At 35.0% G+C, this 27691-nt stretch overlaps 1 protein-coding gene across 6 annotated transcripts in view; it reads left to right on the top strand.

Annotated features, from left to right (window-relative positions):
• Nucleotides 1-27691, top strand: part of PIK3C2A (phosphatidylinositol-4-phosphate 3-kinase catalytic subunit type 2 alpha) — a 121838-nt gene that overhangs the window by 35422 nt on the left and 58725 nt on the right. For all 6 annotated transcript variants that reach the window (XR_008999244.1, XR_005023057.2, XR_005023056.2 and 3 more), the window contains exons 3-8: nt 12201-12304; nt 22651-22808; nt 24768-24888; nt 25641-25752; nt 26940-27019; nt 27150-27213. Coding sequence is in view for 3 of the 6 variants with exons in the window: in XM_036877035.2 (XP_036732930.2) it covers nt 12201-12304; nt 22651-22808; nt 24768-24888; nt 25641-25752; nt 26940-27019; nt 27150-27213 (639 nt within the window). In the remaining 3 variants the exon portion in view is untranslated. The remainder of the gene's footprint in view (nt 1-12200; nt 12305-22650; nt 22809-24767; nt 24889-25640; nt 25753-26939; nt 27020-27149; nt 27214-27691) is intronic.

Raw genomic sequence — 27691 nt, 5'->3', positions numbered from 1 at the left:
GTGTAGACTCTTGCAGTGACATGACTCTGACTATGGTCAAGATGCTATGATGTGTAATTTATGTGTCAATTTGACTGGGACATGGGGTGCTCAGACGTTTAGTTAAACATTATTTTGGATGTATCTGTAAGGGTGTTTCTGGATGAGATTAATGTGAATCATTAGACTGAGTAAAGGCATATTGCCCTCCCAAATGTGAGTGGGCCTTGTCCAGTTAGTTGAAGGCCTGCATAGTGGAACAAAAAGACTGACTCTACCACCAATAAGGGGGAACTCCTTCAGTTGGCCTGCCTTTGCTTCATTTGCACCAGTACAAGGGTTTTTTTTTTTTTTTTCTGACTTTGGACAATAGAGAGAGAGAGAAAGAGAGATAGGGCAGGTTGATATGCACAGTGGGTGCAGCACCTCCCTCAGTCTCCTAAGTAGACTGCCTCCTATTCATTGATCTTGGACCCAAAATCCCTTTGGCTGGGATATTGTGCTCTCAGTGATCCTGATGGGTGCTGACAACAATTCCCAGATAAATTTCCCCATAAAAATTGTAGGAACTGGAAGATTCCCCAAATCTATGTCTTTAGCACTTGAATAGAATTTCTGAAGTAGAATATTTTCAGATGATGACCAGACATTACATGGGTTTCCAAATCCAAAATATTTATGAGAGAGCTCAGTATATTCCTCTACAAACTGTCCTTCTTTATTCCATATATTGAATAACTATTAGCAATTTTTCATATTATCATTTCTCTTTCATTCATTGAAAAGATATATGAGGATACAATGTGAGGGTTATACATGTGAATTATTCACAGACCTCATACATAAAGAATTTGAGTTAGAAGGAGAAGACAATGTATGTGTGCATATAACTATAGTACAGAATAGACAGCCTTAAGTGCCATTTGTTTGTGTCAGATCAATAGAGACAAGAGATGATTTGATGCATAGATTTGTTTGAGAGGAGTTTGAGGGAGGGATTGGGGTGAAGAGTTGAGGGAATAGGTGTAAAATTTTAAGAAAAATTTTTTTTGGTCCACAAAGAAGGGAGAAAACTGAAAGTGCTGATGTAATGTAGGAGATATTGGCAGCCCAGCTATTTTCCTACTTTGTGAACAGAACATTTGAATTAACTTTCCAGATTCTATTATTAACTCGATGTATGACTAGAGAATTCGTTTTTATCATCTTTTTTTGTCACTGACAATTGAAATTGGTCCACAAACTGCTTGAAAGGAAGGACCTAATTTGTGAAAGGCATTGTAAAAACACTTTTTTGATTAAAAAAAAAATCTAGAAATGCTACTAAGGAGGTTCAAAATCTGTTAGTAATAAGACATGAAAAGCAGTTAAAGAAGGAAAGATGATTATTGGGTCAAAGAAAAATATGGGTTTTTATAGACTTGGTTCTGCAAAGGTCACAATGTTGTTTTCTCATTGTGTTTTTAATTTTGTTTTTAGAGACTTTTTTGAGCGGTAGAATAGCATAGTGATTAGGCATGTGATTCTGAAGCTAGATTTCCTGAGTAAAAATCCTAATGCTGATTATATTAGCTGTGTGACCTTGTGTGAATTAATTAACTTCTCTGTGCCTCATCTTTAAATCTGTAAAATGAGGGTAATAATAGTATTCACCACCAAAGCAATCTTGAGGAAGAACAGAGTTGTGGGTATCATGCTCCCTGATTTCAAACTGTATCATAAAACTATAGTAACCAAAACAGTATAATGCTGGTACAAAAATAGATATATAGACCAGTGAAACAGCATAGCTCAGAAATAAACCCATGCTTATATGGTCAATTAACCTGGGACAAAGGAGGCAAGATATACAATGGGAAAGGGATGGTCTCTTCAATAAATGATATTAAGGAAACTAAACAGCTAGCAAATAAATGAAACTGGATCACTGTCTTAATACCATACACAAAAATAAACTTAATAAAAAAAATTAACTTAAACTGGATTAAAGGTATAAATATAAGACCTGAAACTATACAATTCTTAGAAGAAAACATAGGCAGTAAACGCTTGAACATCAGCATTAGAAATTTTTTCTGAATATAGTCTCCCCAGGCAAGGGAGGGAAACAAAAGCAAAAATAAACAAAGCTTCTGCACAGCAAAGGAAACCATCAACAAAATGAAAAAGCAACACACTGAATGGGAGAATATAGTTGCAAACAATATATCTGATAAGGAGCTACTATCCAAATACATAAAGAACTCATACAACTCAACACCAAAAAAGCAAATCCAATTTTAAAAATGTGCAGAGGACCTGAATCAACATTTTTCCAAAGAAGACATACAGATAGCCAACAGAGACATGAAAAGATGCTAAACACTGCTAATCATTGGGGAAATGCAAATCAGAACCACAAGGAGGTATCATCTCACACTAGTTAATGTGGCTGATCTGAACAATTGTTTGTGAGGGTGTGGAGAAAAGGGAACCATTATACACTGTTGGTGGGAATGTAAATTGGTGCAGCTACTGTGGAAAGGAGGTTCCTCAAAAAACTAAAAATAGAAATACCATAGGACCCAGTAATCCCACTTCTGAGAATTTACCCTAAGTAAATAAAATCACTAATTTGAAAAAATAATGCACTCCTATGATTATTGCCACATTATTTACAATAGCCAAGATAGGAAAGCAACCTAAGTGTCCATTGATAGATGAATGGATAAAGATGTGATACATATATACACAATGGAATATTGCTCAGCCTTAAAAAATGAAATCTTGCCATTTGCAACAACATGGATGGACCTAGAGGGTATTATGCTAAGTGAAATAAGTTGTACAGGAAAAAAAAACATATGATTTCACTTATATGTATAATCTAAAAAATAAAACATGAACAAACAGAACAGAAATGGACTCATAAATACAGAACAGACTCGTGGTTGCCACAGGGGAGGAGGGTAGGAAGATGGGTGAAGTAGGTGAAGGGGAAAAAAATTAATGAGAATATTTGGTATCTTGATCTGGATGATAGTTTCATGAGTGTAGATGTGTCAAAATTCTTTGAGCTGTACACTAAGATTTGAGCATTTTGTACCTCAATTTTAAAAATAAGAAAAAAATATGTTCACATTGTGTAATCACCACCACCATCCGTTCCCATATCTCTTTTAATCTTGTAAAACAAACTATATCCATTGAATAGTAACTCCACATTCTTCCTCCCCCCAGCCCCTGGCAACTACCATTACACTTTATCTTTGATTTTGAATACTGTACCTCATATAAGTGGTATCACACACTATTTATCTTTTTTGACTGTCTTATCTTATTTAGCATAATGTCCTCAAGATTCATCTGTGTTGTAGCCTATTTAATAATTTCCTTCCCTTTTTAGGGTTATATAATATTTCTGTTCTATGTATTTACTTCATTTTGCTTGCTTTTCCAATCACCTGTTGATGGACACTTAGGTTGCTTCCATGTTTTAGCTATTGTGAATAATGCTGCTATGATCATGATTATACAAGTATCTCTTTGAGACCTGCTTTCAGTTCTCTTGGATATGTATTCAGAAGAATTGCTGGATCATGTGGTAATTTTATATTTAATTGAGGAATCACCATATACTTTTCCTCAGCAGATGTGCCATTTTACCTTCCTACAGACAGTATACCAGGGCTCCAGTGTCTCCACATGCTCACCAACATTTGTTTTTCTGTTTTTTAATAGCAGCCATCCTAATGGGTGTGAGGTCATATCTCATTGTAGTTTAGATATATTTAAGAATACTAAAATTAGAAAAAGCTTATTTTATAAAATCAAATATTAATAATGAAAATTATTGGTCTTTTTAGGAGATTATTGAAGGAATTACGTAGTGCTATTCTTTTAATGTTTTCATGATTGCAATGTCACTGGTTATAATGGAAGTGAATTTTTTCTTTTTTATTAAGGTATCATTGATAAACAATCGTATGAAGGTTTCGTATGAGTAGCGTGATTACTACAATCACCCATATTATCAAGCCCCTCCCCCACACCGCATTGCAGTCATTGTCCATCAGCATAGTAAGATGCTATAGAGGCATTACTTGTCTTCTCTGTGCTGTACTGTCTTCCCTGTGAACCCCCCTACATTATGTGTGTTAATTATGATGCCCTTTAATCCCGTTATACCTCCCTCCCCACCCCATTCCCTTTGGTAACCATTAGTCTCTTCTTGGAGTCTTAAGTCCGCTGCTGTTTTGTTCCTTCAGTTTTGCTTTGTTGTTATAATCCACAAATGAGTGAAATCATTTGGTACTTGTCTTTCTCTGCCTGGCTTATTTCACTGAGCATAATACCCTGTAGCTCTATCCATGTTGTTGCAAATGGTAGGATTTGTTGTCTTATGGCCGAATAATATTCTGCTGTGTATATGTACAACCTCTTCTTTATCCATTCATCTACTGATGAACACTTAGGTTGCTTCCATATCTTGGCTGTTGTAAATAGTGCTGCGATTTACAATATGGAGGTTTCCATATTGCTTTCCGCAATGGATGAACTAGCTTACATTCCCACCCACCAGCAGTGTAGGAGGGTTCCTCTTTCTCTGCATCCTCACCAGCATCTGTTCCTTGTCTTTTGGATGTTGGCCATGATAACTGGTGTGAGATGATAACTTACTGTGGTTTTAATTTTCATTTCCTTGATAATTAGCAATGTGTAGCACCTCTTCATGTGCCTGTTGGCCATCTGAATTTCTTTGGAGAGGTGTTCTGATCCTCTGCCCATTTTTTAATAGGATTTTTTGTTCTTTGGATGTTGAGGTATGTGAGTTCTTTATATATTTTGGATGTTAATCTGTTATGGGATATGTTATTTATGAATATATTCTTCCATACTGTAGGATGCCTCTTTTTGTTCTACTGAAGATGTCCTTTGCTGTACAGAAGCTGTTTAGTTTAATGTAGTCCCATATGTTCCTTTTGGCTTTTGTTTCCCTTGCCCAAGGAGATGTGTTCAGGAAAAAGTTGCTCATGTTTATATTCAAGAGATTTTTGCTGATGTTTTCTTCTAAGGGATGTATCTAAGAGTTTTATGGTTTCATGACTTACATTCAGATCTTTGATCCATTTTGAGTTTACTTTTGTGTATGGAGTTAGACAATAATCCAGTTCCATTTTCATACATATAGCTGTCCAGTTTTGCCAACACCAGTTGTTGAAGAGGCTGTCATTTCTCCATTGTATATCCATGGCTCCTTTATTATATATTATGAATTGGCCATATATGTATGGGTTTATGTCTGGATTTTCTATTCTGTTTCATTGATCTATAGGTCTGTTCTTGTGCTAGTACTAAATTGTCTTCATTACGGTGGGTTTGTAGTAGAGCTTGAAGTCAGGAAGCATAATCCCCCCAGCTTTATTCTTCCTTTTCAGGATTGCTTTGGCTATTTGGGGTCGTTTGTGGTTCCATATGAATTTTAGAACTATTTCTTCTAGTTTGTTAAGGAATGCTGTTGATATTTTGATAGGGATTGCATTGAATCTGTAGATTGCTTTAGGCAGGATGGCCATTTTTACAATATTCTTCCTATCCATGATCATGGGATATATTTCCATTTATTGGTGTCTTCTTTAATTTCTCTCGTGTGTTTGTAGTTTTCAGGGTATAGGTCTTTCACCTCATTGGTAAGGTTTATTCCTAGGTATTTTTATTTTCCTGTTGCAATTGTAAGTGGAATTGTTTTCCTGATTTCTCTTTCTGCTAGTTCATCATTGGTGTATAGGAAAGCAACAGATTTCTGTGTATTAATTTTGTATCCTGCAACTTTGCTACATTCAGTTATTAGTTCTAGTAGTTTTGGGATGGATTCTTTAGGGTTTTTTATGTATACAGTATGTCATGTGCAAACAGTGGCAGTTTAACTTCTTCCTTACCAATCTGGATGCCTTTTATTTCTTTGTGTTGTCTGATTGCCTTGGCTAAAACCTCCAGAACTATGTTTAATAAAAGTGGGGAGAGTGGGCATCCTTGTCTTGTTCCTAATCTTAGAGGAAAAGCTTTCAGTTTTTTGCTATTAAGTATGTTGTTGTCTGTGGGTTTGTCATATATGGCCTTTATTATGTTGAAGTACTTGGCCTCTATGCCCGTTCTTTTGAGTTTTTATCATGAATGGATGTTGAATTTTGTCGAATGCTTTTTCAGCATCTATTGCGGTGATCATGTGATTTCTGTCCTTTTTGTTGATGTGGTATATGATGTAGATGGATTTTTGAATATTGTACCATCCTTTCATCCCTGGAATAAATTCCACTTGATCATCATGGATGATCTTTTTGATGTATTTTTGAATTTGGTTTGCTAATATTTTGTTGAGTATTTTTGCATCTATGTTCATCAGGGATACTGGTCTGTAATTTTCTTTATTTGTGTTGTGTTTGCCTGGTTTTGGTATTAAAGTGGCCTCATAGAATGAGTTTGGAAGTATTCCCTCATACTTTTTGGAAAACTTAAAGGAGAATGGGTATTAGGTCTTCACTAAATGTTTGATAAAATTCAGCGGTGAAGCCATCAGGTCTAGGTATTTTGTTGTTAGATAGTATTTTCATTACCAGTTCAATATCATTGCTGGTAACTGGCCTGTTCAGATTTTTTTGTTTCTTCCTGTGTCAGTCTTGGAAGGTTGTATTTTTCTAGAAAGTTGTCCATCTCTTCTAGGTTATCCAGTTTGTTAGCATATAATTTTTCATCGTATTCTGTAATAATTCTTTGTATTTCTGTGGTGTGCATAGTGATTTTTCCTCTCATTTCTGATTCTTTTTTTGTATTTGTACACTCTCTTTTTTTCTTGATAAGTCTGACAAGGAGTTTATCTATTTTGTTTATTTTCTCAAAAAACCAGCTCCTGCTTTCATTGATTCTTTCTATTTTATTCTTCTTGATTTTATTTATTTTTGCTCTGAACTTTATTATGACCCCTCCCTCTACTGACTTTGGGCTCATTTGTTCTTTTTCTAGTTTCATTAATTGTGAGTTTAGACTGTTCATTTGGGATTGTTCTTCTTTCTTGAGGTAAACCTTATTGCAGTATACTTCCCTTTTAGAATGGCTGTCACCTTGTCCCACAGATTTTGGAGTGTTATGTTGTTGTCATTTGTCTCCAAATATTGCTTGATTTCTGTTTTTATTTGGTCATTGATCCATTGATTATTTAGGAGCATGTTGTTAAGCCTCCATTTGTTTGTGGGCTTTTTTGTTTTGCTTACATGATTTATTTCTAGTTTCATATCTTTGTCTTCTGAGAAGCTGGTTGGTACAATTTCAACCTTCTGAACTTACTGAGGTTTTTATTGTGGTCTTGTATGTGATCTCTTCTGGAAAATGTTCCTTATGCACTTAAGGAGAATGTGTATACTGCTGATTTTTGGGTGGAGTGTTCTGTAGATGTCTGTTAGATCCATCTGTTCTAATGGGTTGTTCAGTGCCTATGTCTCCATACTTATTTTCTTTCTGATTGATCTGTCCTTTGGAGTAAGTGGTGTGTTGAAGTCTCCTAAAATGAATTCATTGCATTCTATTTCCCCCTTTAATTCTGTTAGTATTTGTTTCACACATGTAGGTACTCCTGTGTTGAGTGCACTGATATATATAATGATTATATCCTCTTGTTGGACTGAGCCCTTTATCATTATGCAATGTCCTTCTTTGTCTCTTGTTGCTTTCTTTGTTTTGTCTGATGCAAGTACTGCCACTCCTGCTTTTTTTCTCCCTATTATTTGCATGAAATATCTTTTTCCATCTCTTCACTTTAGTCTGTGTATGTCATTGGATTTGGAGTGAGTCTTGTAGGCAGCATACAGATGGGTTTTGCTTTTTTATCTATTCAGTAACTCTGTGTCTTTTGATTGGTGCATTCAGTCCATTTATATTTAGGGTGATTATCGATAAATATGTACTTACTGCCTTTGCAGACTTTAGATTTGTGGTTACCAAAGGTTCAAGGGCAGCTTCTTTACTATCTAACAGTCTAACTTAACTCGATTATTATGTTATTTCAAACACAGTCTAAAAGTTCTTTTTTTTTCCCTTCTTTTTCTTCCTCCTCCACTCTTTACATATTCAGTGTCATATTCTGTACTCTTTGTGTATCTCTTGACTGACTTTGTGGATAGCTGATTTAATTTTGCATTTACTTAGTAATTAGTTGATTTACTTCCTTTACTCTGGTTTTATTTTCTCTGGTGTCAGCTATTTAGCCTTAGAAGCACTTCCATCTGTAGCATTCCCTTTAAAGTACACTGTAATTGCTGTTTGTGAGAGGTAAATTTCCTCAACTTTTGTTTATCTGGAAATTGTTTAATTCCTCCTTCAAATTTAAGTGATAATCTTGCCAGGTAGAGTATGCTTAGTTGGAGGCCCTCCTGTTTCATTGCATTAAATATATCCTGCCATTCCCTTCTGGCCTGTAAGGTTTCTGCTGAGAAGTCTGATGATAGCCTGATGGATTTTCCTTTGTATGTGATCTTTTCTCTCTCTCTGGCTGCTTTAATACTCTGTCCTTGTCTTTGATCTTTGCCATTTTAATTACTATATGTCTTGGTGTTGTCTTCCTTGGGTACCTTGTGTTAGGAGATCTATGCACTTCCATGGCCTGAGGGACTATTTCTTTCCTCAAATTGGGGAAGTTTTCAGCAATTACCTCCTCAAAGTTTCTGTCCCCTTTTCTCTCTCTTCTTCTTCTGTTACCCCTATAATGCAAATATTGTTCCATTTTGATTGGTCGGAGAGTTCTCTTATTATTCTTTCATTTCTAGAGATCTTTTTTTCTCTGTGTACCTCAGTTTCTTTCCTGTTTTCTAATTTATGTTTCATTTACCTCTCTTCTACCTCATCTTATCTGCTTTTAAATCCCTCCATTGTATGTTTCATTTCAGATACTGTATTTTTCCAAGTTTCTGTCTCTTTCTTAAGTCCTCCCTAAGATCATGAATATTTTTCTGTAACTCACATAAACATGTGAGCATGTTTATGATTTTTGAAATCTTTATCAAGAAGATTGATGATTTCAGTTTCACTTAGTCCTCTTTCTCTTATTTGAGGGATTTTGCTTTGTATAAGATTCTTTTGCCATTTCATATTTATAATGATTACTGTGGAGTAATAACTTTGTGTAGGTGGTACCCTCTAGTGCCCAGAAGCTCTACTCTCTGTAGTAGCCCAACACCTGAAGCAATGGGGGGCGGGGTTGTAGGCAAGAGGCACTGGTGCCTGCCTGGAGGAAAGAGCTCTTTCCTGCTTCTCAGCTGCAGTGCTTGCATCCACTGTCAAGGCCAGTGGTCTGAGCATGCAGTTAGGAACCTCTGTGTTATGCTCCTTTAGCTGCTGTAGGTGGGGCCTCCCTCCAGCTGGCCTGGCCTGATGGCAGGGGCAGCAGGTCTTGTGGACTGGTTCTGGCTGGGAGGAAGAAGCGGCAGGCTGGGTATCACAGTGGGGGAACCTCAGTACTGCATTGCTAGCCAGGGGGTGGAGTGCCTGAATCTCCTGAATGTTCCCAACCTGCTGGGATGATTGTGCTGGGATGATTTTGTCCACCTGTTCTTTTTCCTGAGCAGCAATCTCTGTGTATTCCTTGCCCCTTTAGCAGCTCTCTCTCTATTGGGAAGTCTTTCAAAGTGCCCGCCTTTTTTTTGTCCTGGAGCGGCTGGTTGTGGGTACCTGTTCTCCATAGTGGCTGGAATTTCAGTCTCTCTGAGTATTCTGCCTGTCTTTGCTTTCCATCCCACTAATCTCCAGAGCACCATGCAATGTAGTTTTGTTCTCCCAGAGCAGATCTCCAGGGGTGGGTGTTCAGCAGCCCTGCACTTCTATTCCCTTCCTGCTCTGTTTCTCTTCCTCCCACCTGTGACTTGGGGTGGAGGGAGGGCTTGGGTCCTGCTGGATTGCGGCTTTGCTACTTTACCCTTTTCCATGAGTTCTTCTCTTTTCCCCAGATGTAGGCTGTCTGTTGCAGTCTTCTTTCCAGTCGCTCTTTCAGGATTTGCTGTATTTGCTGTATTTTCGTGTTATATGTGGTTTTGGAACGAAGTTTTCTGCCTCATTTCTCACACCACCATCTTTTTCTGCCCTTGGAAGTCAATTTTAACTTGTTTTTAGGAGGAGCAAAACATGCAACAAGCTGAACCAATGATTGAGCACCTTCTGAACTGGATATAAAATTATACAAAAATGTGAAATTTGACTCTTGTCCTCAAGGAACTTTTACACTAGGACAAGTATAAAACAGAGTAATTATATGGTGTTTGGTTCAGACTAAGTACTTAGGAGTGCTTAGACTAAGTACTTAGACTATTACTTCTTAGACTAAGTAGTAGAAGAGGGAAGAGTTACTTAATACTGAGTTATCATAAAAGGCATTGTAGGTGACATGGCATTCTGTTCGGTATTTAAAAAACTAATACATTGTTGACCTGGGTTGGACAAGTTAGGAGGAAGGCATTGAAGATAAACAGAGATTCAGAGCCAGGAAAGTTGAATTTGTGTTTTTAAGGACAGGATATGATTCAAATTAACTGGAACATAGGAATCATTTGGTAAGTTTTGGGAAATACAATTGGATTAGATTATGGCAAACGTGGGAGTGTCAGACCAGAGGATTTGTTAGAAATATGAAATCCTATTTTTAGGGTAGTGTGGTGTATCTGCCACGATGTTTATTTCTGGAATACAAGTTAACTTATGTAATTGGTAAATATGGTATTGATGTCAGTATAAAGTGGAAGTAGCATTAGTTCAAATACACTTAACCAGCATGTTAATATTTTAAAGCAATCAAGAACATCTCACAATTAAAGAGAAAGCCTTAGTAATATAAGAAAATACTAAGGAAAACACTGAAAATCCTTCAGAATTGTTCTCTTTTAGTGCAAATTGTGGCTGGATGAGTGGCCTCAAGAGTGGTTCTATATTCCACAGTGTTAAGCTCTCTGATGAAGCAGGGAGTGCAGACAAAGCTGTGAAGACATTTCCCTTTGCAGTAAGAACTTTGGTGAAGAAGTCTACACCTTAGATTAGATTTTTAACTCCATTGAGATTGGTTTTAACTAAAACCAACTGCCCTCTACAATCTGTATCACAAACAAGGAAGCAAGAACTCCAGGTTTTAAGGCTTCAAAGGATTGAAGACCATAATGCTAAGTGCAAATTCAAGTGGAAATTTAACTGTGCAAGTATTTTTATATAGACTTATTATTTTAGTTAGGACTTAGATTACAAAGTTAAACTGATTTCGGGTAGTCTGCCTTAACTGTGTTTTTCCCATGAACTTTTTTATTTTTAGCTGTAATTTTCTGGAACTCAAGGCTTAACCTTCCCTCTCCCAAATGTGCATATCACATTCTAGCAGAAAGTGTTCTGCCACATTTTAAGAGAAGGAAATTCATAAAGGAATTGTTGCCCTTAGTGTTCAGTTTAATTTTCTGAACAAACCTTGTATGCCATGGTCATTGGAATCTACTCTTGCAGTTTATATGCACAGTTCTCATTCACTTAATTTGGATTGAAAGTATTCAATTTTAAAAGAAATTTATGTTTGAAATTTGTGCCAAGTCAAGTATTTTTATGTAGTAAAGTCAAAACACCTCTAAATAGACTGTTATTTGGAGTTTATTTGTTTAGCTATGTTGCACACAAATTTTGATTACACATAAGCTTAACTTTTGAAGAACTGTCAGGATGTTTATATAAGTTTATTAACATAGAAAATGCCTACCAACTCCTAAAATTCATTCTTTTATAAAAAGCCAACTGCTTTCTTGGAATTAGAGATCTAGTTTGAATATATAGAATTCCTAGTTTATCAGAGGAGTCCCAAATGGGCTTGATTTCTTCATTTTCCTCAACCGGAGGGTAGCTCTTTAATTTCATTCAGCTCTTAACTTTCTGAAGCATTTATTTCAGAAGATTCTGAATGAGAGTGTCTTTAGCATTCCATTCTTACCGACCAATACAAAGTACAGTGTATTTCTACTTTTGAGCAAGGAAAACCAATGAACTTTAAAGTAAGGCTTAATTGGCATTGCCTTTACAAAGATAGAAATCCATAATTTAAAGCTGTGTTGCTGATAGGATTTATTTTACTGCCATATCTTTGTATGTATTTTCATAAAAATGTTTGTGTGTACTGCTGTTTAGCATTGTGGGGATCTTTTACTTTTAAAATAAATACAGGTTTTTGATTACAGAAAGACCCAAATGGGACCAGTGGTTTGCCAACTGGAAGGTGTGTTCTACAAGAAACTGAAGTACAGAACGGGGAAGTGGCAGCTTTTTGTCAATCCATTGCAAAGTAAGATTTCCTTTATAAATTAAATATTTTTTATTGTTTTAAAATTTTTAACTTGAAAATAATAATGCTAAAGTTTGAAGATTTTTAATTATTTTCTCCCTGTGCCTAAAATTTCAAGATGAACATTTAATTGACATTTTAATGCAAACTACAATTGAACCTGTATTCTTACCTGTTAGGTTTCTAAGCATTTAGAATAAGAAATTGTGGCCAGCTAGTATGCTTCTGATACTGTTAACCAGTGAAAACATGGCTTAAACTATATCAAAATTATAAAATGTTTATTAAACTTTAAGGCATTTTATTTAAAAATTTAAATATGTCTAATATTCTTTATAGATGAGGAAGTTGAGACTCAAGAGAAGTTACTAAAGTTATTCAGCTAGATAATTAACAGAGCCAGGTATCTTTTGCCTCTGGCTCAGTGTTTTCTTTACATTATATCATTGTATTAATCAGAACTTCTGTTGTAAGTGCTAGAAATGCATCTTAAAGTAACTTAACTCCAGAAAGGTCATATATTGGTTCACAAACCATTAGCAGAAAGAGGAAGGATGGGGCAGAGTTCGGTGACAGCAAGATCCAGGAATTTACACACTGTAATTGATACCTCCTCCCTTTGGACTTTCCCACTTCTTTTCATTTCCTTTTTCCTTTCTCCCCCCTGCTCTTCCTCCATGTTGGCTTCATTTTCTTCCATTGCATGTGGGGTTTTGAAGGCAGGGAATGTAGCCACTGAGAGCTTAGACTTCATATTCTAATCATCTTTCCATTAGAGAGGAAAAGATCCCTTCTCAACCAGCACCAGAGAGAAAAATCCCACAGAAGCAAAGAGTGAAACAACAAACATTGTGGCCAAGGAGATAGATCTTTTATCAAAATAAGAGAAAGTAGACTACCACTAGAGGATTTATCCCAAATCCAGTATTGCCCCCAATCTGGTCTGCTTTAAGCAAAGCAGAGTTTGGGTTTCCCAGATCATTTTTTAGTATATACATCATTTTTATTTTTATTTTTTAACACATCAAATGTTTGTTTTATTTTTGTCAAATGATCTGATATACATAGTTTGCTCTTTGGGTCACAGAGTACATTTTTGTATACATTTTGATCAAATGGTTGTTAACAACAATAAAATTATATACAGGGGACTCAATGCTCAATGCACAATCATTAATCGACCCCAAGCCCAACTCTCGTCAGTCTCCAATCTTCTGAAGCATAACGAACAAGTTCTTACATAGTGAATAAGTTCTTACATGGTGAACAGTACAAGGGCAGTCATATCACAGAAACTTTCGGTTTTGATCACGCATTATGAACTATAAACAATCAGGTCAAATATGAATATTCGTTTGATTTTTATACTTGATTTATATGTGAATCCCACATTTCTCCCTTATTATTATTATTATTATTATTATTTTAAATAATTATTCTTTATTGAAGGGTAGTTGACGCACAGTATTACATTACATTAGTTTCAAGTGTACAACACAGTGATAAAACATTTATATACATAATTCTAGGTTCCAGCTATCACCCTACCAAGCTGTTACAATATCTTGACTATATTCCTTATGCTATACATTACATCCCGGTTACTTATTTATTTTACCATTGGAAGTCTGTCCTTTTTTATTTTTATTTATTTATTTATTTATTTATTTATTTTTTTGTGAGGGCATCTCTCATATTTATTGATCAAATGGTTGTTAACGACAATAAAATTCTGTATAGGGGAGTCAATGCTCAATGCACAATCATTAATCCACCCCAAGCCTAATTTTCGTCAGTCTCCAATCTTCTGAGGCATAACAAACAAGTTCTTACATGTAGAACAAATTCTTACATAATGAATAAGTTACATAGTGAACAGTACAAGGGCAGTCATCACAGAAACTTTCGGTTTTGCTCATGCATTATGAACTATAAACAGTCAGTTCAAATATGAATACCCATTTGGTTTTTATACTTGATTTATATGTGGATACCACATTTCTCTCTTTATTATTATTATTTTTAATAAAATGCTGAAGTGGTAGGTAGATACAAGATAAAGGTAGAAAACATAGTTTAGTGTTGTAAGAGAGCAAATGTAGATGATCAGGTGTGTGCCTGTAGACTATGTGTTAATCCAAGCTAGACCAGGGCAATAAAACATCCACGTATGCAGAAGATTTCTCTCAGAACAGGGGGGGTGAGGTTCTAAGCCTCACCTCTGTTGATCCCCAATTTCTCACCTGATGGCCCCCTGTGACTGTGCCTGTCTTAGGTTGTTCCTCCATTGAGGAATCTTACCCATCTCTGGCTAACCAGTCATCTTCCGGGGCCATACAGGGAAATGTAAAGTTGGTAAGTGAGTGAGAGGCAATATTGTTTGAAAAGGTTAGCTTTTTACTTCTTTGCATATTTATGCCCTGTGGCTTTTATGCCCAGCATTTGTCTTGAGGTATCTTTACCACTTGGAAGAATTATGATACTCAGTAAATTCTATATGAGGCACGAATTCTATTTAAGGGTTGTAATTAGGAAGGAAGAAGAAAAGCTATAGGAGTAGCAGACGGAAGAAAACATGGGAAGATTGATTATTTCTTTGACATATCTTCTTGTAGAGTAACTTCAGCATGTATAGGTTTTAAACTACTAATTAAATTGCGCACACACATTAACATAATAGGAGTATAGTTACATAACCAAAGCATACCTGTAATAACCAGCCATCTCCAGTGAAACCAAGAAAACCAGTTAGGCACCTTAGGCATTTGTGAAAACTTATCTATGATATGGTGGATATTGTCCAACTGAACTTGAACAGTCTGAGAGAAATCAGACAAATTAAAACAACCCATTCCTGGGGAATGTTCACATCCCTTATGTTCTTTTAACAGTAAATAGTCTGTAGTTGTAAGATTTTGGAGTGCTACAATTTGCACTTCTCCTAATTCTTGGTTGAGTTCCAACAGTATAGATCCAGTCAAATTTGTTGTTTTACTGTATGCACAGGCCAGCTTAGATATCTCCTTCCTCATTCCCATGGCAAGTCCAGGAGCTGGTGGGATGAGTGCATCTACAGCTGTAGCAGTGTGTGGATCGTTGTTGGGGTTTTTTGATGATCATCTTCTGGCATGAGTCTTCCAGAGAGTGCTGATGTTGGAAGTTCTCTTTCATATCGTATCTTAGTTCATTTTCGGGGTAGCCCAATTAGGCTTTGATCTTCTGTATAAACACAAACAGACCCTTTGCCTACACTTTTATATGCCCTTTATACCCTTGTGTAGAACTCATTGGAGGTCTCCACACAGGAACTGCCCCTTTTTTTTTTTTTTTTTTGGTATCACTAATCTACACTTACATGACAAATATTATGTTTACTAGGCTCTCCCCTATACCAGGTCCCCCCTATAAACCCCTTTACAGTCACTGTCCATCAGCATAGCAAAATGTTGTAGAATCACTACTTGTCTTCTCTGTGTTGTACAGCCCTCCCCTTTCTCCCACCCCCCCATGCATGCTTATCTTAATATCCCGCTTCTTCCCCCCCCACCTTATCCCTCCCTTCCCACCCATCCTCCCCAGTCCCTTTCCCTTTGGTACCTGTTAGTCCATTCTTGGGTTCTATGATTCCGCTGCTGTTTTGTTCCTTCAGTTTTTCCTTTGTTCTTATACTCCACAGATGAGTGAAATCATTTGGTATTTCTCTTTCTCCACTTGGCTTATTTCACTGAGCATAATACCCTCCAGCTCCATCCATGTTGCTGCAAATGGTAGGATTTGCCCTCTTCTTATGGCTGAGTAGTATTCCATTGTGTATATGTACCACATCTTCTTTATCCATTCATCTACTGATGGACATTTAGGTTGCTTCCAATTCTTGGCTATTGTAAATAGTGCTGCAGTAAACATAGGGGTGCATCTGTCTTTCTCAAACTTGATTGCTGCATTCTTAGGGTAAATTCCTAGGAGTGCAATTCCTGGGTCAAATGGTAAGTCTGTTTTGAGCATTTTGATGAACCTCCATACTGCTTTCCACAATGGTTGAACTAATTTACGTTCCCACCAGCAGTGTAGGAGGGTTCCCCTTTCTCCACAGCCTCGCCAACATTTGTTGTTGTTTGTCTTTTGGATGACAGCCATCCTTACTGGTGTGAGGTGATAACCTCATTGTAGTTTTAATTTGCATTTCTCTGATAATTAACGATGTGGAGCATCTTTTCATGTGTCTGTTGGCCATCTGTATTTCTTTTTTGGAGAACTGTCTGTTCAGTTCCTCTGCCCATTTTTTAATTGGGTTATTTGTTTTTTTGTTTGTTGAGGCGTGTGAGCTCTTTATATATTTTGGACATCAAGCCTTTATCGGCTCTGTCATTTACAAATATATTCTCCCATACTGTAGGGTTCCTTTTTGTTCTATTGATGGTGTGTCTTTTGCTGGACAGAAGCTTTTCAGCTTAATATAGTCCCACTTGTTCATTTTTGCTGTTGTTTTCCTTGCCCGGGGAGATACGTTCAAGAAGAGTCACTCGTGTTTCTGTCTAAGAGGTTTTTTTTGCCTATGTTTTCTTCCAAGAGTTTAATGGTTTCATGACTTACATTCAGGTCTTTGATCCATTTTGAGTTTACTTTTGTATATGGGGTTAGACAATGGTCCAGTTTCATTCTCCTACATGTAGCTGTCCAGTTTTGCCAGCACCATCTGTTGAAGAGACTGTCATTTCACCATTGTATGTCCATGGCTCCTTTATCAAATATTAATTGACCATATATGTTTGTGTTAATGTGTGGAGTCTCTAGTCTGTTCCACTGGTCTGTGGCTCTGTTCTTGTGCCAGTACCAAATTGTCTTGATTACTATGGCTTTATAGTAGAGCTCGAAGTTGGGGAGTGAGATCCCCCCCTACTTTATTCTTCTTTCTCAGGATTGCTTTGGCTATTCGGGGTCTTTGGTGTTTCCATATGAATTTTTGAATTATTTGTTCCAGTTCATTGAAGAATTTTGCTGGTAATTTGATAGGGATTGCATCAAATCTGTATATTGCTTTGGGCAGGATGGCCATTTTGACGATATTAATTCTTCCTAGCCATGAGCATGGGATGAGTTTCCATTTGTTAGTGTCCCCTTTAATTTCTCTTAAGAGTGACTTGTAGTTTTCAGAGTATAGTTCTTTCACTTCTTTGGTTAGATTTATTCCTAGGTATTTTATTCTTTTTGATGCAGTTGTGAATGGAATTGTTTTCCTGATTCCTCTTTCTATTGGTTCATTGTTAGTGTATAGGAAAGCTACAGATTTCTGTGTGTTAATTTTGTATCCTGCAAGTTTGCTGTATTCCGTTATCAGTTCTAGTAGTTTTGGGGTGGAGTCTTTATGGTTTTTTCTGTACAATATCATGTCATCTGCAAATAGTGACAGTATAAGTTCTTCTTTACCAATCTGGATTCCTTGTATTTCTTTGTTTGGTCTGATTGCCGTGGCTAGGACCTCCAGTACTATGTTAAATAGCAGTGGGAATAGTGGGCATCCCTGTCTATTTCCCGATCTCAGAGGAAAAGCTTTCAGCTTCTCGCTGTTCAGTATAATGTTGGCTGTGGGTTTATGATATATGACCTTTATTATGTTGAGGTACTTGCCCTCTACTACCATTTTGCTGATAGTTTTTATCATGAATGGACGTTGAATTTTGTCAAATGCTTTTTCAGCATCTATGGAGATGATCATGTGGTTTTTGTCTTTTTGTTGATGTGGTAGATGATGTTGATGGATTTTCGTATGTTGTACTATCCTTGGATCCCTGGGTTGAATCACACTTGGTCATGGTGTATGATCCTTTTGATATACTTTTGAATTCAGTTTGCTAATATTTTATTAAGTATTTTTGCATCTACCTTCATCAGGGATATTGGTCTGTAATTTTCTTTTTTGGTGGTGTCTTTGCCTGGTTTTGGTATTAGGGTGTTGTTGGCTTCATAGAATGAGTTTGGTAGTATTCCCTCCTCTTCTGTTTTTTGGAAAACTTTAAGGAGAATGGCTATTATGTCTTCTCTGTGTGTCTGATAAAATTCTGAGGTAAATCCATTCGGCCCGGGGGTTTTGTTCTTAGGTAGTTTTTTGATTACATCATTTTTAATTTTAAGAGACTTACTAATATTTAAGTAGATTTTGTAGCCTAGTAATATTTCACTAAAACTCTATCTTTATGTCACCTTTTAGCCAGCATCTCTTTTCTTCAATATACCTAAGGGAAAAAAAGAAAAATTATCAGTAGAGCCACTTTTTCTTCCCTGCAAAAGTTACTCTTAACTAGATTTTAAAAATTTTCAGTAGGCATTAAAAATTGAAGAGCAGTTTAGGTGACTTATACAAATTCCATATATTAGAAATTATCTATGCCTCTATGCCATTATACCATTATGTGTGTGTGATTAATAATTTGGAAATAATCTTTTACCATAATGGCTTGGAAATAATCTGTTATGTGTTCATCTTAGTTCCTTTAATTTTCTCCCCAAACAAGCCCTGTATGCTTTTTGTTAGATTGTTAAGTGACTGTTACATTTCAGCTTTGCAGATTAAGAAATTAGGCTCTCTGTGATCTGCCTTTTCTTCCCATTTGAATCTTAGAGTTACTTACATAAACTCTGCAGTTGAGCTAAAATTATTTTTTTTATTTTGCATGCATAGAATGGCTTATGTAATATGAAATGTCAGATGAATTAGAGAGAATGAGTTCTTTTTGTAATTTTATCTTCATTAGTAGAATATCATTACAACAAATATTTCAGAAAAGTAGGGACAGGTGTTTTTGAAGCCCTTTCTAGGAATTCTCGTGTTCCCCTATGACCTTGGAGATTGGGGTCAGGAGATGCCACTTGAAAAAATTAATGTCTCTACTTTTTTCAGTATGCTCATTTCTGTAATGTATTTTTAAAACAAGAATTTATACTCTTAGCAATTCTTTACTTTTTGAAATTTCCTAAGTTGGTTATTCATTCAGTCATTTACATTCAGCTATGAAGTGAGTATAAGATTGTCAGGATAATATTTGTTTACCATTAAAATTACTGTATAACAAACTTAAAACCTAGAACTGGCACTAAATTTTTTTTGTTGTGAAATTCAGGAGTTGGACTAGTGATTTGTTTTTTAAGGTAGCATTGATAACACACTCTTATGAAGGTTTCACATGAAAAACATTGTGGTTACTACATTTACCCATATTATCAAATTCTCCCCATACCCCATTGAAGTCACCGTCCATCAGTGTAGTAAGATGGCACAGATGGACTAGTGATCTTAAGGGTCTCTTTCAGTTTAAAGTTAGCAAAGTGTTATATACAAAGTTTGTAATACTTTGATTCAGGACATCACATTATTACTGTACTTTTCTGGGTTTTATTTCTTCCTTTCAATCCTTCTGCACTCATCATAACTGACAAAGTTTGTATCTACTACTAGTTACATGTCCAGAGAAAGTTCATAGAGGAATGTTAGATACTAGTAGAAATTTTTGCTGCTTCATTTGTGGTTGCCTAGGATAAGATGAGAAACTATACACGTCATTCTGAATAACCTTCTAGTTACTTTTCTTTCACATATGGTTCAGAACTAATATTTATAACCTACAATAGTGTCTTGAACCCAGGAACTCCCTGTATGTTTTCAAGTACTTCGCTTCTGCATTTAGTTAATTTTATTCCAAACAATGCTGACTCTGCTTCCCTATAGAGAAGTCTTAATTCAATAAAAAATTTTTAAAAACTTATTTTTATCTTTACCTTTTAAAACCCTCATTTTTCCTATCCTGAGTTTGCATAATTGGGCTCTGTACATAGCTTGATTGAGCACACAGGAGGAAAATAAACCATAAATATGCATAGAAATATTAAATATCCTGAACTGTAGAGCCACATTAAACAAACAAAAACATTTCTTTGGTGGTGATAGGGAAATGGAAGTTTTAGAGAAAATGAAAATAAGAGTTGGAAAAAATATTCTAAATTACTTAAGAATATCAGTCTACAATGTATGGCTTAGAGTGTCCAAGTAATTTACTCAGCAGTTATCAATTTACTTATTTAATTTGCTTTTGTATGTTTAAAAGTTTAGTTACAAACCAAACAAAAAAACTCAATTTTAAGGACTCTATTACTATTTCAGTTTTTTCCAAAATTTCATAAAGCAAACAAAACAATGAGAATAGAAGGAATCATCAATTTTATCAAAAAAGGAAATTACCATATTTTTCCAGATTAACTATCTTCCATGGTGGTGAGCAGAGGCAGAAAGGGCTCATTTTAAAAAAACTTTTTTTGTGATAAAATATATATTACAAAATTTACTATTTTAACCATTTTTATATGAATGGTTCTGTGACATTACATACATTCACATTATGTAAAAAAAAATTTTTTTTTTCAGCTAGGGATTTTTTTTTTAATTAAGGTATCATTGATACACAATCTTATGAAGGTTTCACATGAACAACATTCACCCATATTATCAGGTCCCACCCACACCCCATTGCAGTCACTGTCCATCAGCATAGTAAGATGCTATAAAGACATTACTTGTCTTCTCTGTGCCATACTGCCTTCCCGTGACCTACCTATAGTATGTGTGCGAACTATAATGTTCCTTAATCCCCTTCTCCCTCCCTCCTCAATCCCGTCCCTTTGGTAACAGGTAGTAAAAAGCGACTCATTTTAAGAAAAGGAAGTGAAAGTCTTCCCCACCCACTACCCCTACCCCCACCCCCTAAGGCAAGTACATCTAATGCAGTTTTTTATCACTGGAATTTGTCTAATAAATTCTTCTTTTCTGAGCTGTCAGGAACTTCTGATTTTCTTTTCATCATCCTTATGGATTTCTGAAAATAGAAGGCTTGGTTTGATGTAGACAAAATTCTCTACCATTTCATATATTAGTTAATTACACAATTTGCTGTGAACATCTATTTCATACTGTAGAAAACAAGAGAATACCAACTATGTAAGAAACATTAAGAATGTTATGTTGGGTCCTATGAAGCTCTTGTTATTGTGTTGCGGAGGAATAAGCTTGGCAGCAGGCAAATATCTGAAGATAATGTGTCCTCATATAAAGATGTATTTCCACAATCAAGTTTATTATTTATAGCATCTTTTTTTTTTTCAATTACATTTCCCCTTTTTAATACTGGATCCTTTGTGGCAGTTAAGATCACTGCAGAAACCACATTTATTCACTTAGCGAGATGGTTATAGTGCTGACCATGTACTAGGCACTAAGTAACTTATAAACTTACTTCCATAATCCTCACAACAACCCTATGAGGTTGTACTAGTAGTATCCCCAGTTTATAAAAGGGAAAACTGAAGCAACAAGGAAATTCTACAACTTGCATAAGTTCACACAGCTATTTAGTAAAATCAGGATTTAAATTCACATAGTCTGGCTCCAGAGGCTGTGCACAGTTAAAGTTGCCACTGCAGAACCTTTCTTCTTCTCACCTCAAACTATTTTAGTCTGTTCCTGTAACTTGGTTATTTTAATCTCTACAGAAGCAAAGAGACAGTACTTCCCACATTCATTCCACTTTATAGCCCTGTGAAAAGCAGATGGAAGGATTCAACTTTGCTTCTAACCTTGAAAAAAAAAAAGCCAGTTAAAGGAAGCCCACAAGTTTAAAGAAGGCAGCAAATCTTTGTCTTTGACAACAGAAGCGCTGTCTGGAGATGAGCCATATACTATGCTGATGTATTTAAACTTAAACTATCTTGCTCCTATGAATACCTTCACAAGCAATTCTTGCCATTCCCTAAGTTTTAGAAATAATTTTAAAGGAAGAATGGCCTCATAACACTGTAAAAACCTGTTGTCTATGTTTATTTTTTTTCATTGTCTAAAAAATAAAGTGTAGAAAAAAGGACCTTAGAAAAATGATTTTTAAAAGATAAAAGATAACACACTTTTTGTCCCTCTGGCAAATACAGTTTAGGGCTACATTGCCTATATTATTGGTGATTCATTAGAAATAGATACCATTTTGTGTAATTGTTCTCTGTAGCAAAAGAATGTGAGGCAGAAAACCTCATTTAATAAGGTGTATCTGTTGTGTGCTTGGTTAATGTTGATGTTACCAAAGATATACTGGCAGGACCTAATCTCTTTTCTTAGATTCCTTTTATTTAAAAGGCAGATGCTGGTATTTGGAGTTTTGACAGGGGTCTGTTCATTCCAGTTCTCATGAACTGCTCAAGAATTGGACAAAAACACACAATTGAATGGCTATAAGCATGCAAAGTTTTGTATAGGACCCTCAAATGCAGCTTTTAAAAAAATAATTTAATTTCTTCTTTCTTGTGAACAGATTGAAGGCCAACTTTCCATTTACCAATCACTATACAAACCCAGGGTATTTGTTAAGTCCAGTCACAGTGCAAAGAAACGTATGTGGAGAAAATGCTAGCGTGAAGGTCTGCATTGAAATTGAAGGATTTCAACTACCAGTTACTTTTACATGTGATGGTAGGTTTGTAGTCCCCCAACCAGTTTATTTTCTCTGATTAAGAAGAAAATGCTTAAAATGTTAATATTATCATTCTTTTAATTAACAGACTGTTATCATTAGGTAGCCTTTAAAAAATATTTTGTGTGTGTTGTAAAATATTTAACATTGATTTGTTACCCTTTTCAAGAAATTGGCATTCATATGGATAGTTTTCTTGTTAGGACTCATGGGAAACAGTTTACCTTTGCAACTACATATTTCTCTGAAAAATGCCAAGTAACTTTGGTTAATCAGTAGCCGTTGGCCATGGCCTCCAAGCATTAGCTAGAAAGGCTTCTTATACTCCAATTCTTATTTTCTTTTTTCATTTTATGGCAAGAAGAATGCTTGTTTGTAAAGGGCTACCTGTGAAATTGAAATTCTTGTTTGTAAAGGGCTACCTGTGAAATTGAAATTCCATTTATCTTGCTAAGCTCCTCTAAGGAGAAGATAATTCTTTGATTCTAACTTTCCCTTCCAAACTTGATATGTGGGTATCCTTTCTAAAGATGTATCCCCAGAGTTTGTAGGAAATCTTTTGTTAGAGTTTTAAAAACTACTTTTATTTTCATTCATAGTTTATTGATTTTAACAATTATATTATTTAATGGGATTCCAGTAGTAAGATAAAATCCTGTATTTCTATAATATCTTGGCCTAAGAATTATGCCATTTTTTTCTTCAATATCTATAATGAAGAATATGTCCAATTTTTGAATAGTTTCTTTATAGCTTTGCACTTTTCAGGACCCTTGGAAAAATATAAATCTTTGAAACAAAAATGTTAGCCAACTATAACGATCATTCCTTTAGTTTCTAAAGGAAGAGGTTAATTTTTTTTTTAACATAATTTAAATTTTGGTTTGAAGCATAGTTTAAGACTGCAGTAAGAATTAATACCAAAACTGAAGAAAAAAGAAGTCAGTAAGCCCTTTGACTGAAATAAGCATGAGTAAACATTGATGATAAATGTTTCAATTTGTATCCAATTTTGACTTGATATATCAAGATCTGGTTAATTAAAAAAATTTTTTTTAAATGCTTATTTGATTCTTTGTAAATGTGCAGGTTTATAATGTTTATCTTTGTTAAGAAATGTAACCACATTATAGCAGAAGTGATTTCTGTGTTCAAATGTCAAGTGTTAGCACACATTGACTATTCAGAAGAAGCATAGCCATTGTATTGGATAGAGGTTTTATGGGCTGTTGATTTTCATGAAGTTTGAGTGTAATCACTGTCTTCTAAATTGACCATAAGAGCTTTAAATACAGGTTACTTTAAAAGGTTACTTTAGTTTTTAATGTGTTACAATACTAATACCCAGCTATTGCCAAGAATGATAATTGAACAATTCTTCCTACTTGATATAGTTTTATTTTTCTTTGGAAAATTTATCAGGCCAATGTCAAGCATTTGAAATGTTGATTCTTTTTCCTTATGATGTGGTTTGAATCATTATTTGCTAGGTAACTGCTAAATGTCATTTGTTTTGGAGGAGTCTGTAATAGGGAGGTGGCTTTCTTAACTTAGGGTCTTCCCTGTCTGCTGCAGTTAACCACTAGCCACGTGTGGCATTTTGAATACTAGCAATGCAGCTAGTATAGATTGAAATGTACTGTAAAATAACACACTGGATTTCAAAGACTTATTTTGAAAAGGGAATGTAAGTTATCTCTTTAATAATTTTTAAATACAGGTTATAACCTGATGAAAGGATATTTTGGATATATCAGATTAAATAAAACTGATAATATCTTCACTTGTTTCTTTTTACTTTTTACAATGTGGCCACTAGAAAAATTTAAATTATGTATGTGTGACTTGTATTATATTTCTCTTGTATAGTGCTATCTTAGATTAAAATAAATAGTTTGATTAAGTGTATACTTAGAGTTAAATAAGCAAAATGAAAATGATGACTAACTCCTTTACAGTGAGTTCTACTGTAGAAATCATTATAATGCAAGCCGTTTGCTGGGTGCATGATGACTTGAATCAAGTAGATGTTGGCAGCTATGTTCTGAAAGTTTGTGGTCAAGAGGAAGTGCTGCAGAAGTAAGTTTATTCATTTAATTATTGAGAGCAACAGCTTTGGAAATTTCATTGTTAATTAGCTTTAATTAGAAAAATTTCAAGGTAAATTCGTAATCCAAAAATACACTCATTGTGTCCCACTTGATTGGATCAATAAATTACATGAAATAATATATAAGATATATACAATATGTCTTAGGCTTTGTGTAAGACATGTCTAAGACAGTGGAGAGATTTCAGAGATAATTGCCCTAAGAAGCTTATAATCTCAGATGGGAAGAATGGTGGGCAATTGGTTGATAAGTGAATTTAATGTTTTTTCACTTTCTGCCAAGAGTCAATAGTCACATCATTATAGAGTCCATTTTCCTTTTGTAGCATGCACTATTACTTTGTATACAGTGGTCATCTGTCATTTCCTTTTAGTTGCTTGAAGTAATCATTATATGAATCTTTTTCTGAACCAGGTAATTTATTGTATCTAGCTTTTAATCTAGTTATTTACAGATTTCATTCCCTTAAGCTAGTAGAAATGCCCTGTCCCTATTTTTCTTTTATTTTCTTCTTTGTCTTCATCTTCTGTATTTTGACTCTTCTCATGTAGATGAGTTATTCTTTATTTAAATGCTCACACTTGGTTAAAAAACTATCTCTGTATTTTACCATTTTCTTCAATTTCTGATGCCGATACAATTTATTATATTTTACTCTCACCTCTATAATTTCTAGATTGAGGAGAATAACATTGATGAGTAATTAATATATTTTAACAGTAATCATTGCCTTGGAAGTCATGAACATATTCAAAATTGTCGAAAATGGGACACAGAGATTAAACTACAACTTTTGACCTTGAGTGCAATGTGTCAAAATCTGGCCCGAACAGTAAGTGTGTACCTTATAACTGAATTTCATTTTTTGGTTGAATTTGAATAATTCTGCTAATTAGCCAATTTGCAGTTTGCACAGTCTCTAAGATTTGTGGGTTGAACTGGTGAATGGTTTGGAATGAAGAGTTTTTTAACCTCAGTAGAAGTCTTTTCAGCAGATGGGGGGAAATTTTCAGTCATGGAGGTTTAGGTAACATAGAGCTGGAGGCATATTTGAAAATCAAGGTAGAGGACTTGAAAGATTGATTCGTAATAGTTTTACACAAGAATGAAAAGGTCATGATCAGTCAAGGAAAAATAAGAAGGAAAGATTTTGAATACTGAATATGGTTGAGGGAACAAAAGATCTACATTGATCTTTGCACCAAACTGAGAAAAATCCCAAATTTCTCACTAAATGAAAACTGATTGTCTGTTTTAAAAGTACAGTACTTTTTTTTGAAGGTAGTAAAGCAGAATGGAATGCAGAAAATAAGGCCATTTTATTATCGTATAAATACTTGATGAATTTTAATCTCTAAAGAATATTCTTCATTGGTAGAATTTTGGATGGAAAATAAGTTGTTTCTACCTTTTTACTAGGTTTTGGTTCTATGTTAGGTAGAATTTATTTCACTGGGGTAGAAATTTTCACAAAATTGAGTACATCTCAGCAATCATTAGTAACTTCTTTTTTCCATTTCTTAAATACTGATGTCCTTCAGTATATTTGCATAGTAAGGACTTACAGTAGTAGAGACCTGTACCTCGTTTATTGGGGGCATTGGGGGGGCTTTGTTATCATTAGAAAAAATAATACAGGTAATTCAGATAATCTCTTTTGCATCTGGTCCCTATTCTACCTTCATTTGACTGTCAGCTATCTTTAAAAGTGTTTTTAGCTCTCTCTCCTCTATATATATAACTTTGGGAATTATCTATATATCAGAAACTAAATTTAAAAGCATTTATGTTTTTCCATTTATAAAACAGGTTTTTTTCAGAATATTGATTTGCCTTTTTCTGAGTCAGTTATAAAAAATAATTAATTCTAATAATATTTAGCCTCAGCTCTGAAAAATCACTTTTGTTTCAAGAATTTATCATACACATCATAAATTAACCATATTTAATTTGGCAATAGAAAGACCAAAGAATGGGTTTGATTTTTTGGTAAACATTTGTGTGTATATGTTTGTTTAGGCAGAAGATGATGAAACCCCTGTGGATTTAAACAAATACCTGCATCAAATAGAAAAACCTTATAAAGAAGTCATGACAAGGTGTGGCATTTAAAGCATTAATTGTAGATTTTCAAATTTTGCTTTTGGTTGTGAAACCATTTATTTTGGTGACTAAAAAAATCATTTTTTAATAGTTTCTGTCAACCACAATAGCTGCTCTTTATTTCAGGCACCCTTTTGAAGAACTTCTAGGTTCTTATCACAGCCAAGTGGAACTGGCTCTTCAGATTGAAGTAAGTTAATCAACATTTTGGCATGATGAGTTAAAGATTCTTGTCTCTGTTCTCTCTTAATGCTAGTGTTGGTGTTGGATTAAATACTTAGAAGATCTATTTAAGTTACATTCTTGATGTTGATGTTTGATGACTTGTTTTCTGACCCAGCTTATTAACAATTCTCAGTAATACTTGAGTTGATATAGGTTATTCTCACTTAAGCTAGAGGAACCTTCAGTTCAATTCAAAAGCATTTATTGTATGCTTACTATATGCTTGATGCTGGAGTTATGAAAATGAATGACCTAGTTCTTCACCTATCATGACTTAAAACTATCAATGAGGGGTTTAAAATTTTAGTATAGTATAGTAAATGTAGTATAGAGGTACGCATTGAGGTTCTTTGGGAGGTGAAAGATGGGCACCTCTCCCAACTTGAGTGTTCAAGGAAGGCCTCTAAGAAGGGATGTTGCCTGAGCCAAGTCTTAAACAGTAT

Source organism: Manis pentadactyla, chromosome 9, assembly GCF_030020395.1.
Source record: "Manis pentadactyla isolate mManPen7 chromosome 9, mManPen7.hap1, whole genome shotgun sequence".
NCBI classification, from domain to species: domain Eukaryota; kingdom Metazoa; phylum Chordata; class Mammalia; order Pholidota; family Manidae; genus Manis; species Manis pentadactyla.
Note: the sequence above shows the minus strand (reverse complement) of the source record. Positions and strands in the feature narration are given on the sequence as shown.